The following is a 17,346-nucleotide window of genomic DNA, read 5'->3' on the forward strand; positions in this document are numbered from 1 at the left end:
GGACTGTATTAACAAGAGTTAATCTCTAAGGAAAGAATAATGAGGCAAAAGTTGAAACTGTAATAATGACATAATAACAAATAACGATAGCAAATCATAAGCATCGCATCAGTAAAAAAAATTGTATGCCATATTAGAAAAAAAAATACCAACGAGCCTCGTATCGTTTTATGATTCGTGATTTGTTTGTTGGTAATTTTATTATTTTACAGGCGACTTTTTATGAATGAGGTGGCAGGGTATGTTTGTCAGGCTGCACATAGTTCACTCATATTTTTATACTACGTAAATTCACTGTTTCAACATTTTTACTCCATCCTCTTTTATTCTTTTGCCATCTTCCACACTAAGCCACTCTGATGTTCAAGCCCTCTTGAAACTTCCTTTGAATCAAATTCCGGCGTCAGTAATTTTCTTCAGTTCGCTTTTGATACTCTTAAAGATGGCGGACTAGTCGACGTATTCTCAGTCGGCTGGCGAAGCGACCCCCGGTTCCTCCTCTACGTATGTCCGTGGCAGTAACAGACTTCTTCTCTGAAGATTGGTGCCACACTGCTGGGCTCTCGCAGGAGCAACCGAGTTGAAATTAAAAATTCGTCGTTTTGTGACAAAGTTTTGCGTTATATAATATACCGGGAACAGACAGTACTGTCAACACTATGTCGACTGTAGACACTTCCAAATTCCATCCTGTAACTCATGTCATATTTGATTTGGACGGCCTTCTCTTGGGTAATGTATCTCTTCGGTTTACGTAAAATAGCAATCTGATTTGGCCTGCCCTGTTAGAGTTTGGGGCATGGGCCAAGCTCATTTCCTGATTTTGGGTAGAGACTGTTTTACATTTGTGGAGGTGAAGTGGCGGTTGTCACGAGTTCGTCCGAGAGGACCCTTTTGCTTTTCTTAGGACTAGGCTAGCCTGTGGTACCTACGAGCTAAAGAGGCTTAGGTTCATAGGCTATCCTATTCTAGCCTACGAGCTAATGATAGCCTAGGCTACTGTAACGCCCCACCAAATAGGTCTCGGCTACGTGAACCGTATAATTTTACCACTTCTCGAGTTATGTTTTTTGTGATGGTTATTGTGGGTGTAGGCCTCCCGGTTTTGCGTTTGCTCACCCCCTGTTTTGCCCAGGCCATAGGGCCTAGGCCTGTTTAACAGTTAATGGGATATGGGGGACCCCGTCACCCCAGTAGTAAACTGGGAATTTCCGTGGAGATAGGAATAAAACAATTGAGTGGATTTAGCCAATATGAATGGTCTAACATGCACAAACCACAAGCTAAGTAGTCGAAGAGGTACGTGGTCCATGTCCTTAGCCTAATTAGTATCAGTAATGAAACACTTTGGCCAAATGAGAGAGGACAATTTTGCAAGGTCAGTTGGACCTCAGGGATGTGTTCCGTATTTACACTAACCAAACCTAACCTAGGGTGCCAGGTTCTAAACCTGAAGAGGGAGGCCCTGCCCCTGACACTCCACTAAGATAACCTAGAGCATCATTACTTTTTTCCTAACCTAACTTAGGGTGCCAGGTCCTTCCCTTGGGGGCTTGAAGCCCTAACCCTAACCTGACTTGATCCCCTCTTGTCAATGACTTCACCCAACCTCGTTGACATAGACCCCACAAGTTTTCTGAAGCTTATAGTTTTTTGACACCCAGGCAGGATGGACTAATCAGAGGGTTTTTTTTGGTCTTTATATGGCCATCGTCACACTTGAATTAATGGGACTTCCATTGCTACTGAGCAGCACAAACTTTTTTTTTCTTTCTCTTACGTGTATTTTGGAGCTTTTATGACGTTCATCAAGCAATAATGTTAGAACAATTAATGTAGCATGTTGACCAAACCTGAATATAAACTTACTGTCAGTGTTTTTATATCTAGAGGAGTTGAACTCAGTCCATTTTGTGGCCATCTGCTTTCTTCTGGTGTATAACTGTTTTCATCTTGTGAAGGAAAGTGTTTGAGCCTGGTTTGGTAATGTGTTCCTGAGGGCAAGCAATATTTTGAGAGAATAAAGTTCAGGGAAATGGGTCCTTAAACTACCAGCTGAGCAATGGTTCATGAGAGTACAGGTTAAATCGATGACCAGACCTAGATTATTGTTTTGGGTTAGACATGCTCCATCTATTTTTTGAGTATCAGAATTTCCTCATTCTACTTACTGAATTTGTAAAATTGAAACATTAATTTTGGAAGCATTATTTCACTGGTTTTAAGTAGTGTTAAAGTTGTAAATTATTTTTCACAAAAGAAAGCAGTATTTTCCAGTGCAGAGTTCATTATACTGTAGGCAGAAATAACTTACAGGGCTTTGGCCCGAGCTTATATGGGAACTTAACAAGATCCCTTAGAACCACAGGCATGACTTGTTTTTACACAAATACAAATTTCTTTACGTAACTGAAAATTTATACACTTCTTGGTTCCTTAGCTGTATAAGAGTGTAGTATACGTAGTTATTTTGTCATTCTCATTGAGGAGTTTATTCTGCCAACGTTAAAAACACTGAATTACTTAAATATGAACCAATCTTTTCTGAGGCCTAGTGAAACCACAGAAAGACTTTGAGAGGCGACATGTACTGTATTTTATTGTAAATTGACATAGGAATTATGTGGTTGAATGATTATGTTGACTTTATAAGGTCAGCAACTGCTGGTTTATCTGAAGTAGCATAGCTGACTCTTGTGGGTGCTGAGATGTTATTAAATAAGGATAGAGGATTAATTAGACTGCCACTTCATTACAAATGTCCATAGAAAGTTGTCATTGTGAGGGAGTGGTTATGAGACAGGACTGGTGAGGAAGATTGACAGTCAAGAACAACTGTAGGTTAGCTTGAAATCTTGTATGTAATACTGTATTATTAGATTTATTAAGGGATAAGCAGTATGTATGGAGTCCTTTTGCGTAAGAGTTTGGAAAGTTTTGGATTCATTTTATTAAGATTATGGTTTGTTCCTACACGAACACAAACTTTTATTGTTTACATAGGATTTTGTTTGCGAATGGGAGCTGGAACAGCCATGTAATTTTCAGACAAGGGGGTTAACTACTGACGGGTAGGGGAAGGCCGCCCACCTGTTGGCCTGCACTCCGCTTTGCTTTTGGCCACCATTATGTGAAGATGTCTCTGCGCTCTCTGCCCGACTTGCCGTTTGCCTTCAATCTTTATACTTTTCTTGCTTTTCCTTGAAATATATTGTTGTTGTTTTTGAGTTGTTTTCCATAAGCAAACCCCTCAATCACTTCAGTCTATGACACCTGGGAGGAAGCCTTGGGTGTTAAGGTGCTGTCCAGGGAAGGACAGGCTATGTAATAGGCTCCTCTCTTCAGTAGAAATAGACCCACATACTATGTGCCTCATGCCTAAAGTATGAGTGCAATCAAGGTAGTCCATGTTCAGAGTGTTGTGTCTGGCCATCTGAAGAGTGGGTGAAGTTTGCCAGGAAAAACAAGAGAGAGAAGGAGGGCTCCCCAGTCATCGGAGTATAATACTCCACCGGTGACACCAAAGGTTCTCTTTGGTAGTACTATTTTCCCTCTTGCTAAATTTCCGTCTGTTGTTGCCTCTCCCAAGAGAGTAGTTACCCCCTTTGCCAGCTCCTGTAGCTTCAGTAGGAAGCTCCCAGGACAGAAGGATACAATCATCCCAGTTCTTGGGGCATGGGGAAGAACTCTCCCCTAACCCAACTTTGATTCCAGGTGCTGTGGAGGCATCTCGGGGGAGCCAAGTGTCTCTTCTTGGATTGAGCATTTGGAGGTTATGAAGGGCCTTCCAGTAACTGCTTCAACCATTGTTGTTATGACTAGTGGTCATGGCTTCTGCTGGCTCTAGGACTGCTCCTACTTCTCTGGTGACCCTGCATGTGGCATCTGTGATGTGCCCCCAGGTGCTGTCGTGATCATCGTCCTTGGGAGATTTCCTCCTCCACATGCTGTTGACCTTGGCTGCACTCGGCAAGAAGAGGAGAAAGGAGTTGTCTTTGTGTGCTGTCGCCTCCCCCCCCCTTCTTCTTCCAAAGCTAGCAAGCAAAAGGAGAAGGTTGCATTGCCTCCCCGTGGGAAGTCTCAGAGCTTCCAGTGGTCAGCCCTCTGCTGCAGAGAGGGCTGATGAGTCTCTTGCTAGTGGTGCCATGAGTACCACTGCACTCATTGCTGAGCGCATGGATGCAACTACTACCCAGGGTTCTCCAGACCCTTGGTGTACCAATGCCGGCCTCAGAAGAACCCCTACCCAGTCCGTCTATGGACCCAGACCTAGCTGCCAGTACAGTCTAGCAAGAGAAGGGGAGAAAAGACCAAGCAGGTGCTCCCTCACCCTGCCTCCCACTCTTCAAAGAGAGCGACTCAGGGGTCTCTTTATAGTGGACCATCCTGGTCACCCAAGCCAGGCAAGAGGAGGCCCTTATGTTGAGTCTTTGCCTGTAGAAGCCCCAGCAGCTAAGAAAACTGGAGCACGCTCAAGGGATACCCCTCGCCCTCATTCATGTGAGCAGGACCTCTCCCTGACCCATGCGAGTGTTGCCACCAAAGGTTAACGACCACCCACAGCCTTGCAAACCTGCTATAGGCTGGGCAAGGGTGCTCGCAGTCTCTCACCTGTCCCCTCCACCTCCTCAGGGATTTCCTGGAGCCAGGTTCTGGACAGGTTCAGTGTTCTGGCCTGGGACCACTCTCATTCCCATCTCAGCCTGTCCAAGGAGGCTTATGTTCATGGGTCGGTCCTTGGATCTGGCAGACCATATGCTGGAGCGGTCAGGAGATTGCCAGGTGGCTCTGGTGAGTGTCCCTCTCCTGCAGAAGGAGCAACTCGAGAGGACTGAGACCTGGAGGAACCCAAGGGTCCCATGCCCCAGGACTTAGACACCCCCAAATTGCAGAGGCACTTTGTGGAGATCATTAGATTGATCCATCATTTTAATGATCTCAAGGAAGAGACTCATCTGTCACCTCCATTCTTGTAACCAATCTACTTTCCCTTACCTGGGCTTTCTCATCTATCACCTCCATTCTTGTAACCAATCTACTTTCCCTTACCTGGGCTTTCTCATCTATCACCTCCATTCTTGTAACCAATCTACTTTCCCTTGCCTGGGCTTCCTCTAACTTATCCTGCAGGCTGTAACCAATCATCATGCCTGGCGTCAGCCTATCCTGCAGGCAACCTCTGCAGCCATCCACCCTGCTCCCCTTCACCTGACCCAACACCTTCCAAATCTGCTCCCTCTGCCATCTTCAATTTTGCAACCCACCCTTACTTTACTATCAAAGGGCCCCACATTGGGTGCCAAAAAGGTGGCTATTAGAGCCGAAAGGAGAGCTCAGAGTGTAGAGAGTAGAGCTCAGAGTGTAGACCCTGTCAGTAGCATTCAACTCATTAGCAGTCCTCCTCTACTTCAGAGTTTCTTCCTTCTACCAATTATATACTTATTTACCAAGGCAACAGAATACCATTTTTAATCACAAATCCCACAGTTACATGGGTTTATAATCAAGGCACTGTCCATCAAAGGCACATACTATTTTCTCCAGTGCACAAATACAGCAGCATCAATATTAGACCAATAGTCCATTCACACCTTGCCCTTTATCTGAGGGGCTCTTAGTTCAAATGCAAAAAGATCCATATTACCACACTTGCGCTGCACAAAAAAAAAAAAAAAAAAAAAAGTTGCCTCCCTGATTCTATAGCTCCACACATCAGTTTTAAGTGCAGTGTCTTTGAATTTATGGTATTCTAATGCTCACCCTGGCACCCATAAAAAAAAAATCACACAAGGTCTCAAAAAAAAAAACTTCCACAAAGGCTGTCTAAAAAGGGGAGAAGTTGTTTCTTTTTTTTCTTGATGCTGAAATTCTTGCAGCCAAAATAAAAATATTTATTGTATACATTCAACTAAAAAAAAACTAAAAAACTCAATAACAAAAACAGACACAAAAGCAAAACAAAATATCACCTTACTATTTTTGTTTCTTAAAATACAAAAATAAAGTTTCCCTTAAACCAAACCCATTCGATAAAAAAAAAAATACCACACCGGATTTCTTAGTGAAGACTTAGAATCTGTTGGTCCCTGACTCCAGATTCAAGTCCTTTACGATCCCCTCCCTAGAGGACTTTGTTGCTGATGATCCATACAAGATGCTACTTTGTCCTCTTAGAGTGCTGCAGTACTACCTCAAGAGGACTTAACATCTCTGGCCTGAGTGATGACGACTCTTTGTTAGGACTGACTCGACCAAGAAAGTGGTGTCTAAGAACACTGCCTCTTCTGGCTTCGTGAGGAGCAAACAGGCATACTCTGCATCTGGTGAGGAGAACACCAGTACATTCCGAGTGAGAGCTCACGAAGTCGGGCATTGGTCTGTCCTTCGCATTCAGGAAGAATATGTCGGTTCCTCAGGTGCTGAAGGCGGGGATGTGGTCGCACCAGACCACCTTCTTCCTTCTACCTTCGAGACGTTGCCCACAATTCCTTGGACACTTTTTCCATGGGTCCTGTGGTGGCTGCTCAACAAATTATGTAGCTTACTTGGCTCCTCTGAGAGGACAGGTAGCATCTTGCCTAATGTGTTTGGTTGCAGAAGAGTTGGTACATGTGCGAGTGACTGGCCTTCCTCCCTTTCTCTTTCCTCAACCTTTCTCCCCCTGTGGGCAGATGGTAGGTTAGTGAGCGTCACATGCTGAAATTGGCATTGATGCAGGTAAGTTGTACAATTGAGTAGCCATTCTATTATCTGTGTAATATAGATGTGTAGAAGCAAGTCCTGTCCTCTCTCTAGCAAGAAGAGAGAGGGCCTGACAATAATCCAAACCTGTTGGTTATACATTGCTTTATTGTCTCCATCACTTAGATTCAACCTAGTCCCTTTTTGAATGGTGTTGCTTTCACACCCATTTATTCGAAAAGGGCCAGAAGCCTGACAGTTGAACATGAAGTTTCCATATCTGTTCAGCATGTCAGAGGCACTGTCCGCTTCCTTGTTCTACTTGATCAGGAAGAAGACCCAGGTGTGGTGAACTACCAGTCAGTTCAGAGACTTACTCAGATTCCTCCCACCAAGGAAGACTGATTCCTCCCACCAAGGAAGACACTCTGATTCCTCCCACCAAGGAAGTAAGTCTTCCTTATGTAAAGACAGGTGGTTTGTATATTGTGTAGGAACAAATGACAAATTTTCAAAGTAATTTGCATTTTTCCTAACTATACAAACCTGAGGTCTTTACAGTTTAAATGTCCACCTCATTCTGACACCTGGGCCGAAAGGCAAAGTAAATGCTTACCATCTGGTTGGGTGGGTGGGACTCTTACCAGTCGGACGGTAGTTATACCTAACCACCTTGTTTAAAAGTTAAACGGCCATTTCCAGCTGCACTGAAGTATATTCCTTATGTAAACTTCAGGTTTGCATAGTTAGGAAAAATACAAATTACTTTAAAAATTTGTCATATTTTAATGTTATGTCTCTTAACCACTTCAAAAATAATGGTTTACTAGTAAATATTTCATATGCAATTACATTTTTGTTGACACCAAGATTTTGTTCCTAGGCCTGGGCATTTGGTTTTCTTTACTTTCTAACAATACATTACAATTAGCTTTCAGGTTTCTATACTTACCATTTCTGGCCAGAAAGCTTATGAAGTTAACTACACGTTCTTGCACTTCAAGTTAGATTATGAGTGAATCAGTTTTACACCAAAAGCAAGCAGAAGGAGTTTCAAGAAAATAACATTCTTAGTCACCTAAAAAAGTGTTGCAGAGGCCTTAGCGTTAATGCTAATAAATATTTAGATTAATAATAGCTATCTTCTCAGTACAATTTAAATCATCACCATCTTTTATTCAAAGAACAGGTAATATCTCAAAGTGAATCCTTTCGTAAATGAGCTTACTTCTTAGGCTTAGATTATTTTTTCTAAGCATGTAAATCATTTCCCAATGTACAGATAGTTCAAACATAGCCTAAAACTTCAAAATTCAAAGAAAACTTTTTGAAATTCCTATTCCTATTTTGAAAATTTTGTTATAACTGTTGAACTTGTTAAAGTCTACTGTTGTATGTTGTAGAGGTAGATACTGTACAACTATAACCATTTCAAGTAGCATGTTAGTCGTGCTGCCACGGGTGGCACCACTAACCTAAATACACTGTGCTTTGAGCTAGGCAGTGTAAAAAAAAAGTAAGTTCAAGTCACACAAATTGCGAATTATACCATTGCAAAAAAGGGGTCATTTTCATTTGACCATAGGGAAGATTATGTCAACTGTGAATTCGCAAACTTGTCGACATGTATGACATTGGAAATAAAGAAAAGTTTAACACTAATTGGCAACTTTTATGTTGAGTAAGATTTTGCACAGGAACTATGACCCGAGAAAAATTGTTTGTCAAGGTCTCTAATGTGATGCTTGCATGTGTATTTGAAATGATCTTTTTTTAGAATGTATTAGTTGTCACTTAATTGATTATTCTTCCTCCAATTATTGAGACAGATACAGAAACTCTTTACCGGAAAGTTGCTGAACAAGTGGCATCTGAATATGGAAAAACGTACACAACAGAAATGCACATTGAATGCATGGGGTTTACAGCAGAGGAGGATGCTCAGTATAATATTGAAACTCTTTCCTTGCCTTTAAATGTTGACGAGTATTTGGCAAAAGTCAAGTCTGGCTATAAGCAAGTTATGACAGAGGCTCGTAGTTTGCCAGGTATATTTTTTGTCATCCTTGCAGTTATTTTTTTAATGCTTTGAAATGTACTGGGAGATCATTTTTTTTTTTGCTATTGCTGCTGTTGCTGTTAGTTGCACACACCCATAATTAACGTTATTATTGAATTCCATATCTTGGGAGAGAATAAAGGAATCTGCAGATTACAGATATCCAGAAAGTAAATGTGGGATATGGTAAGTGTTAAAGAACTGCTGGAGAGGGAGGAGGATACTTTCCTTAGGGAACTATGATTGAAATACAGTAGTTTAAGGAAATGAGATAGCAGAACTATCTTACTTATAAGAGTGTTTCTAAAGAATAGGTAAATACATGGCCCCTGAATAAGACGTACAGTATAACCTGCTTCCTGTCAGGAAGGGGACTATAAAAAGCTACAGCCAAATATGGAGTATGTAGTCAAAAGGGCAATTGATAAGGACTTTGTAAAATTATGCTGTTTGGGCATCCAAAATGCTAATGGCTGAGAGAAAATGTTTTTTTTTTTTAATTAAAAAGAATTGATTTAATGAGTTTTAAGGTTAATAAAACTCTTGGAGATGTTAAACTTGAGTAAAAATTGTATGTATTCCACTTTTGGATGTGTTCTTAGAATCAGCTTTGCTTACACAAGTGTAGATACAGTACAGGGCAAAAAGAAGAGAATGCCTTGGAAGCAATGAAGACTTAAGTGGAGAGTTGGATTATGGCAAAAGTGTATATGAGAGAAAAGGTAAATAAAGGAGCTAGATTTATGTTTCAATTTTTTAGTTCCCACACGATATACAAACCCTCGGTCCTTTACATCAGGAATTACTTGCAGCGAAGCTGGAAACGGCAGTTAAACTTTCGAACAAGGTGGTAGGCAGTTAACTACTGTCCGGTAGGCGGGAGTCCCGCTTGCCCAGATGTAAACATTCCAATTTGCTTTCGGCCGTCATCTGATGCAGATGTATGTTGGTAGCTCTCTGCCTGGTCGCTGTTATGTTGTGTTTTCACGGTGGGATCTTTCATATTTTGATTGTGTTGGATATTTGTGTGTGTTTGATATTGTTTATTACTATGCAGACCCACGAGTCATCTTATTCTGTGCAGAAGGCCTCAACCCCCAGCACTTGCGTCTTGGGGTTGGCGACAAGCGTTGTACCCGCTTTCGCTCTCCAATTGATGTTGACCCTCATGCTCTCTGTACCACTTGCAGGGGGCATGACTGTAGTCCTACTTCAAATTGTGCCAAGTGTTGCTCTTGGTTGCCTGTGCAGTGGGTGAAATTTACCGGGAGGAAATAGTATTGGAGGAAGGCTGCCAAGACATCGTCAGAAGGTTATACGTACGCCTCTGGCAACTCTCTTGGTAGCTAACCCTTCCTCTTTGTTTCTCTCTCCCGGTAAGCTTCCCCTTCTAGCTGTCTCTCCTTCAAGATAAATCTCTCCTTTGTCCTCTTCACTCGCTTCATCAGGTGAAGATCGGGGTGGGGGAGGTTATGGGGCCTCCACTCGCTCTGAGGGGGGAAACTTTTCCCTTGGAGTGGGAGGAGTCTCCCACCACTCACCCGACTTTTGCTTCTCCAGGTTTGGTGGCCGAGCATCACGAGGCAACCGATCTCCAGGCAGCTTGGCTCTCCTTGGGGCTCTCAGGGACTCCCTCTGTGCAGGGTCTCCTAACCCACCTGACGAGGTTTCTGAGGTAACACGCTGCTGCAACCTCAATAACGACCACAGTGACCATGACAGCCTTTGCCAAAGTGCTTGTGATGATTTCCACCCACTTCTTGACTCAAGTGACTCCGGTGGTGGTGGACTAGATGGCTGTACATGCTCTGACACCCCAGTATGCAGTGTCTCTGCCTCCGTTTCTACCTGTGGTCCCGACTGCTCCTGTTCCTGCTGTGCCTCCTGCCCCAGTTGCCCTGGTTGCTCCTGTTGCCACTCCTACTATTCTTGATGCTCCTGTCACCTGGGCCGCTCCTGCTGCTCCCTCTTGGATGGGGGACCTTACCACCACCCTGAAATGATGTCGAAGAGGAGATAGAAGAAGAGGTCCCGTAAAGTGTTGTCATCTTTTTCAGCTTCATCTTCGACTTTGTCGTCTGCTACCTCCTCCCCTTCTACTTCCAAGGCTTGTCAGCCGAAGAAGAAGGCTGCCTCTCCCGTCTAAGAAGTCCCAGCCTGGGACTTCTAAGGGCCTGCCTCCCTCCACAGGGAAGGCAGAGGGTCTGTGGAGGGAGGCAGAGGGATCTCTTGCTGGCACTTCCCGGCCCTCGGGCTCAAGATCCGGTTCGCGTATCCCACTGGGGTCTCGCACCTCAGGAGCCTCGGATGAGCGGGTCTCCCAGGCCCGCGCTCCCGATACCGGTCCGAAGAAGTCCGCTTCTAAGACTGGTACTGTGCCTGTGTCTTCCCAAGTTTCTTCAGACGCTCGAGAGGAGACTGCTCCCATTGATTGTTCTGTACGAGATTCAGGAGTATCAGGTGCTTGGCCAAGCTGAGTCGCACCAAGTGCTCGGGATTCCGTGGAATCTTGGGCACCCAAAACCAGCACTGGCAAGTCCCCGGTCTGGTTTAGGCACAGGGTAAGAGAAAGTGCTGAAACATGCAGGTGTTTCGGCACTTCCTGCCAGCACCACTGCGTGCTCGGTCAGGTTCCGAACCCGGTGTTTCACATCCGAGGATTTGAGCACGCAGAGATGCAGAGAGGAGGTCCCCTGTACATTCTTCTTCTTGAGGTTTCGGCCTTGAAGAAGACAGGAGCATGTCGAGAGGACGGTGCAAGTTCACGTCAGGCAGCTTCTGAGCACTCGACTCCGACCATCCCCTGATCGCATTCACGTGATCGGCCCCGCTCGCTGGAAGGGGGTGCTCGGGTGAACAACTCTGCTCTCCTCGCTCCCTCAATATGGGACCACCTTGACATGGTGAGAGGGCTCTTGAACCTCAGGAATTTGTTCCCGTGTTTGAGTCAAGGAGTCTCATATATGATTATATATTTGTTTAGATTAATTTTTGTGGAATTTTCCACTTTTGCTAAAATTTATTGGACCTGTTAAATAGGAAATGATATCATAGCTGGGATTGGGTTTATATCCGAAGCTAAATAGTGGGAAATGTGGTAGGACCATCAACTGCCCGATAATATTTGGACCTGAGAGTTATCAGATTGGTAGCTCAAAGGCAGAAATATTTCAGATTGATAGCTCAAAGGCAGAAATATTCTTTACGGCTGGACCATGGATTCCCAGGGGGTCTGGTTCTGGGGATAGGACTCATGCCATTCTATCCGGTTTGCCCATAACATGATTAGGGTGGGGATGATTGTATTCTTGTAATACTCTCAGTCCTAGCAAGCGGGTTTGGCTTACACTTGAGCCACTCTAATCATGTTGTGCCATCCCCTGTGGGGTAGGGCAGGGAGCGGCCATTTGGGACTCAGTTCTCACTTGTGCCATTGGTGGAAGAATAAACTCCATGAAAGGCTGGTGATATCTTTTTAAGGTTTTCAAATTTTTTTTTTCTCCAATCTTTATAAATAGTGACCATAAGGATTTAAATACTCCTGGTCCCTTTGATGGTACAGTCTCAGCACAGTTGACGACCGCTGGAATCTCCTCTGTCAACCTTTGTTTGGAAAAATCCAAGAAACATCTGGAGGGCTATGCTCCAGTGCAGAAAAAACCCTAAAGAAGTAAATATCGTCTTGACCCAACCTTGACTCACTTTGACTCCTCTTTGGAAGTGGAAGTTGGTCAAGATTCCTAACCATGAAAGCTGACCAAAATATTTCAGCCTTAAAATTAGAAAATTATCTATTAAGTCGGCATCCAATGGCAGAAATGTCATTCAGACAAATAAAGAAGACTTGGTTTATAGAAGCCACAACAAAAAGTCAGTCCAAAGACTATTTGTCTTTGAAAAATATAGATAACATTAATGTAAAAGTGGAAAAACACGATACTATGAACAGCATTCAGGGTACCATTGTACTTCCTGAAAAGACAATGAACTAATCGAAAAGAAAATGCTATTAGACTCTCTCAAAAAGAGATACCCCAAGGTCCAGGATTGTGAGGTGTATGTTGTACCAAGTAAAAAAAAAGCTATAAACAAATACTAAAAACAGCAAATATAAAATTTGAGGGTGAAGATCTACCTCAAAAAAATAAAAATTTTAGGCCAAAACAGAGAGTTAAGACCCTGTGTCCCAAAGCCACTGCAATGTCAAAATTGCAGTAAGTATGGGCACACAAAGAAAAATTGTAGAAATGAACCGGTATGCACTTATTGTGGATCTACTGAACCTACCATGCAATGGAAGTGCAATGAACCAAAGTGTATAAACTGTGGGCAGAATCATCATGCAAGATCCAAAGAATGCATGTATTATACATGTACAATACGGAATTTAAAATGTTACAAGAAAGAACAGAGATGTATATAAAACAGGCTAAATTAGAATTGAAAGTGAGAAGAATTCAAGATCCTGCCAAGAAACTTACGTATTCTTCGATAACAAAAGCCAGTAATGAAACAAACACATACAGATAGAAGTAATAAAACGCAGCTAAATAAATCTCGAGAAATTAATGCTTTACAGAAAAAAACTATGGTAAAGAATCAAGAAATGGGCACAAAGGCTATGGATAACATTTTATCAAATTCATTTGAAATGTTAATGCAAATAGGAGCACAAGAAGATACTACTGCAGAAGTAACGGAGGAAAGTTGTGAAGGACTGGAAATTAAAGATGAAAAGAGACCTTTAGAGAGAACACCACCGAAAACAAAAAAACCAACTATTATTAGAGCAACAACAGTTAAACCAAAGACAAAGGATGTGAAAAAAGAACAAAAACAAGCCAAGAATATACCTTTATCTCCTAAAATAATAATAAAACCTATGGATACAGACATCCAAACACTGAAGTTGAAGATAAGAATGAATATGTCAAGGGAGGAGAGATTACTCCATCACCAATAATTTGTACAAGAGCAAATGAAACGAGGAATGCACATGAAAACGTGTGTGTAATGATTGTTTTGTAGAATTGTGTAATAATAACAAAAACATAAGAAAAGATGGTTTAAAAAACATTATAAGAAATTTTATGAAATATAGAAAAAAAGAAACCACAGATTTGAGTACCCTTGAAGAAGGTTGCATGTGCATTGAGCACTTGGTATATTATAAAGAAAAATAAATGAATGTCATGAGTAAATTATTAGAAAATATTCAAGTTGATAATACAAAAAAAAAAAAGAAAGCAAAACTCGACCGCTATAACAAAATATTTTCAGTAGCTGTATTACACAGTGGCATGCAAATGGTCTACAGACCAGAATGTGAACCAATGATACATGTATTATGTTTACATGTCAACAAAACAATATCAACAATGGGTAAATATACCTTAGCATCAGCATCACGAGAGGAAGAAGGAATTCAGTTGTAGGCATATATGTACATAACAAAGTAGTTTATGACAAAGTACCTGTAAACATCACTGACTTGCAAATATCAAGTATTAAAATCTGAATAAAAAACGATATATAATTTATAATTTATACAACCAACCTGATAAAAATTATGACACTGACAAACTTAAAGAATTACTTAGCAATGCCAAGGTGATTTTAATGCACACAACCCAATACTGTATGGGACTGTAATTGTACAAACTCGAATAGAACAGGGAGTAAAATAGAAGAGTTTGTGGATTCAAACGACATGTGCTGTATAAATGATGACGAAATTAGCGCACATTTTTCAAAAACACATGGAACATTTTCCTCAGTAGACTTAACTCTATGTACAGCAAGTATAGTTGACAGATTAGACTGGAGTACAGTTGATGACTTGCACACCAGTGATCATTTCCCAATATTATTAATTTTCTTATTACACAATAACCCTGCAAAACATGTCCCTCACTATAGCATTTATAAAGCAGATTGGAAGTGATATGAATTCCTTACTAGAAATGTCCCACCATTTGAGTATTTAAAAGTCCATAATGACACTAATAAATTTCTTGTTGATTCCATTAAAAATGTTGCTGATAAAGCAATACCAAACTCAAAACCCCATCCAACAAAACACAAAGTTCCATGGTGGTCCGATCAGCTAACAGAATTTATGAATACAGTATAAAACACTCGACAGGGAGACGATTAGATAATTTGAATGGAAAGTTCAGTAAAATAAATAAAACATTACCAATATTAGAAGGAACATTACAAAAAATTACTATATTGTTACTAGAAATTGATACTTTAAAACCTCGATACAACAGAATACTATCTACAAAATTTAAAAAGGAAGTAATTCAAGGAAATATCATTTCATGGAGGAAATACATATCTCTCTAATAATACTCCCATAAAAAATATGGGAAAATTCAGGAAAATAAATGGCACCCATGTTAAACCACCTAGACATGCTGTATTAAAAGATGGGAAAAGAACACGTGATCCAAAAGAAATAAGTATTATAATAGGAGAAACTTTAGCTATGTATGAAGTGATAAAAATTTAGATGAACACTTCCCCACAAAGAAAAATATAGAATTTTTGATAAATTGCAGTTTTCAGGTGAGAATTGATGATGTTCTGTGTTGACCATTTCCACTTGAAAGGGGTGTTCCACAGGGAAGCATTCTTAGTGGCACACAGTTTACTTTAGCAATTAATGAGTCAGTAATAACCTACCTAAGCAATTAATGATATCAGTAATAACTTACCTATTGGCATTAAAAGGAACCTGTATATGAATGATTTTGCCATATATTATTCAGCATCTCGAATAAAACATGCAGAATGAATCATTAATAAAAGCATAGTAAAATAGATAAATGGGCCTCATCTGTAGGCTTTAAATTTTCCATAGATAAAACTCAAGCAATCATGTTTTATAAAAATAAAAAGTGGGAAAAAATAAATAGATTTAAAAATCAGAAACCATAGTATACCAATTGGCCAAGCTGCAAAATTTTTGGGATTAGTATTCAATACTCGCATGAACCGGAAAGACCACTTAACATAAATAAAATCAAAATGTAAGAGAGCATTAAATCTAATTAGAAAACTATCGAACACTACTTGGGGAGCCAATAGACATACCCTTATTGCACTGTATAAAGCAACGGTTCTGTCTATCATTGATTATGGAAGCGAAGTATATGGCTCGGCATCTGACACAGCGCTGAAAATGTTAGACCCTGTTCACAATGAAGGCCTTAGAATATGTTCAGGAGCCTTTTGATCATCACCAAAATCATCTTTACAAGTTCAATGCGGTGAACTACCTCTGTCTCTCCATAGAGAGCTAGTAACAATGAAAAGTGCTCTAAGAATTAAGACAAGTGATTCTCCAACAAAAAAATTACTTGAATTAAGAGATTTATTTATAAATAACCTTCCACCACCTTTCCCAATTAGAGCTAGAAGATTGTTTGAGTCGCTGAATATAATTATAATTCTTCTTCTTCTTCTTTGTCTTCAGCCTTTACCCATCTCTATATGGGGTCGCTGTTCCATGTAAGCCATCTCCATCTTCTTCTATCTTGCATATCCTGTTCTCTTAACCCTTTTTCCTGCATGTCATTTGCTACATTACCTTTCCATCTGAATCTTGGCCTTCCCCTCCTCCTCCCAACCACCTCCATGTCCATGACCTTTCTACACACATGATCCTCCTCTCTCTCCATGACATGCCCAAACCACTGCAATCTTCTTTGCTGAATTTTTGACACTTCTACCACTTTGACTGTCCCTCCAATATAATCGTTTCTGATCCTATCCTTTCTCGTGACTCCACACATCCATCTCAACATCCTCATCTCTGCCACTTCCAACTTCCTTTCTTGAGCCTTCTTTATTGACCACGTCTCAGTCCCATACACCATTGCTGGTCTAACTACACTTCTATAAAAGCTTCCTTTTACTCTTGCACTAATCCTCCTCCAGTTCATCCAAACACACTGTATCCTGTGGTTTACTTATGAGTCCATGCCACCATCATCCATCACACAGGACCCAAGGTACTTGAAAGTGGTAACCCTCTTGATGTCGTCTAAACGTAATTTAACCGCACCGTTTTCCTTTCCCTCCCATCCACAGATATTCTGTCTTAGCTCTGCTTATCCTTAAACCTTGATTTTCAAGTGCTTGTCTCCACAACTGTAGTTTTATCTCCATCCCTTCCCTAGTCAGGTCTACCAAAACAGCATCATCAGCAAACATCACACGCCATGGGACTTCTATGAAATCTGATGTAATAACATCCATCACAAGGTCAAAGATGTAGGGACTAAGAGTTGAACCTTGATGTAAACCAACTCTTACACTAAACTTTTCTGTTGTTCCCACAGTGCTCCTTAACAGTAAAATCACCTCCTCCCTGGACAATGAATAAAATGAGAGTTTGTACACACCTGAAATATTTATCAAAAAGTTACCCATATACACCAGAATACCATATACAACATACAGTAGAGTAGCCTATATAAGCCGAAAAGGTCCACATTACGCAATATATACAGATGGATCTAAATCAGAGCATGGAGTGGGATATGCTGCAGTGTCCCAAGACAAAAATTATCAGTTCTCTCCTAATAATGCTTCAG

At 41.1% G+C, this 17,346-nt stretch overlaps 1 protein-coding gene across 3 annotated transcripts in view; it reads left to right on the forward strand.

Annotated features, from left to right (window-relative positions):
* The first annotated feature begins 423 nt into the window (after positions 1-423).
* LOC136840295 (pseudouridine-5'-phosphatase-like) overlaps positions 424-17,346 on the forward strand; it is a 232,969-nt gene continuing 216,046 nt past the window's right edge. For 2 of the 3 annotated variants that reach the window (XM_067106982.1, XM_067106980.1), the window contains exon 1: positions 501-732. In XM_067106982.1, coding sequence (XP_066963083.1) covers positions 660-732 — 73 coding nt within the window. In that variant the 5' untranslated portion in view covers positions 501-659. Of the gene's footprint in view, positions 733-17,346 lie in introns of all 3 variants that reach the window. The other variant, XM_067106979.1, reaches the window with a different exon arrangement.

The sequence above is a fragment of the Macrobrachium rosenbergii genome, chromosome 7 (assembly GCF_040412425.1).
Source record: "Macrobrachium rosenbergii isolate ZJJX-2024 chromosome 7, ASM4041242v1, whole genome shotgun sequence".
Classification (NCBI taxonomy): domain Eukaryota; kingdom Metazoa; phylum Arthropoda; class Malacostraca; order Decapoda; family Palaemonidae; genus Macrobrachium; species Macrobrachium rosenbergii.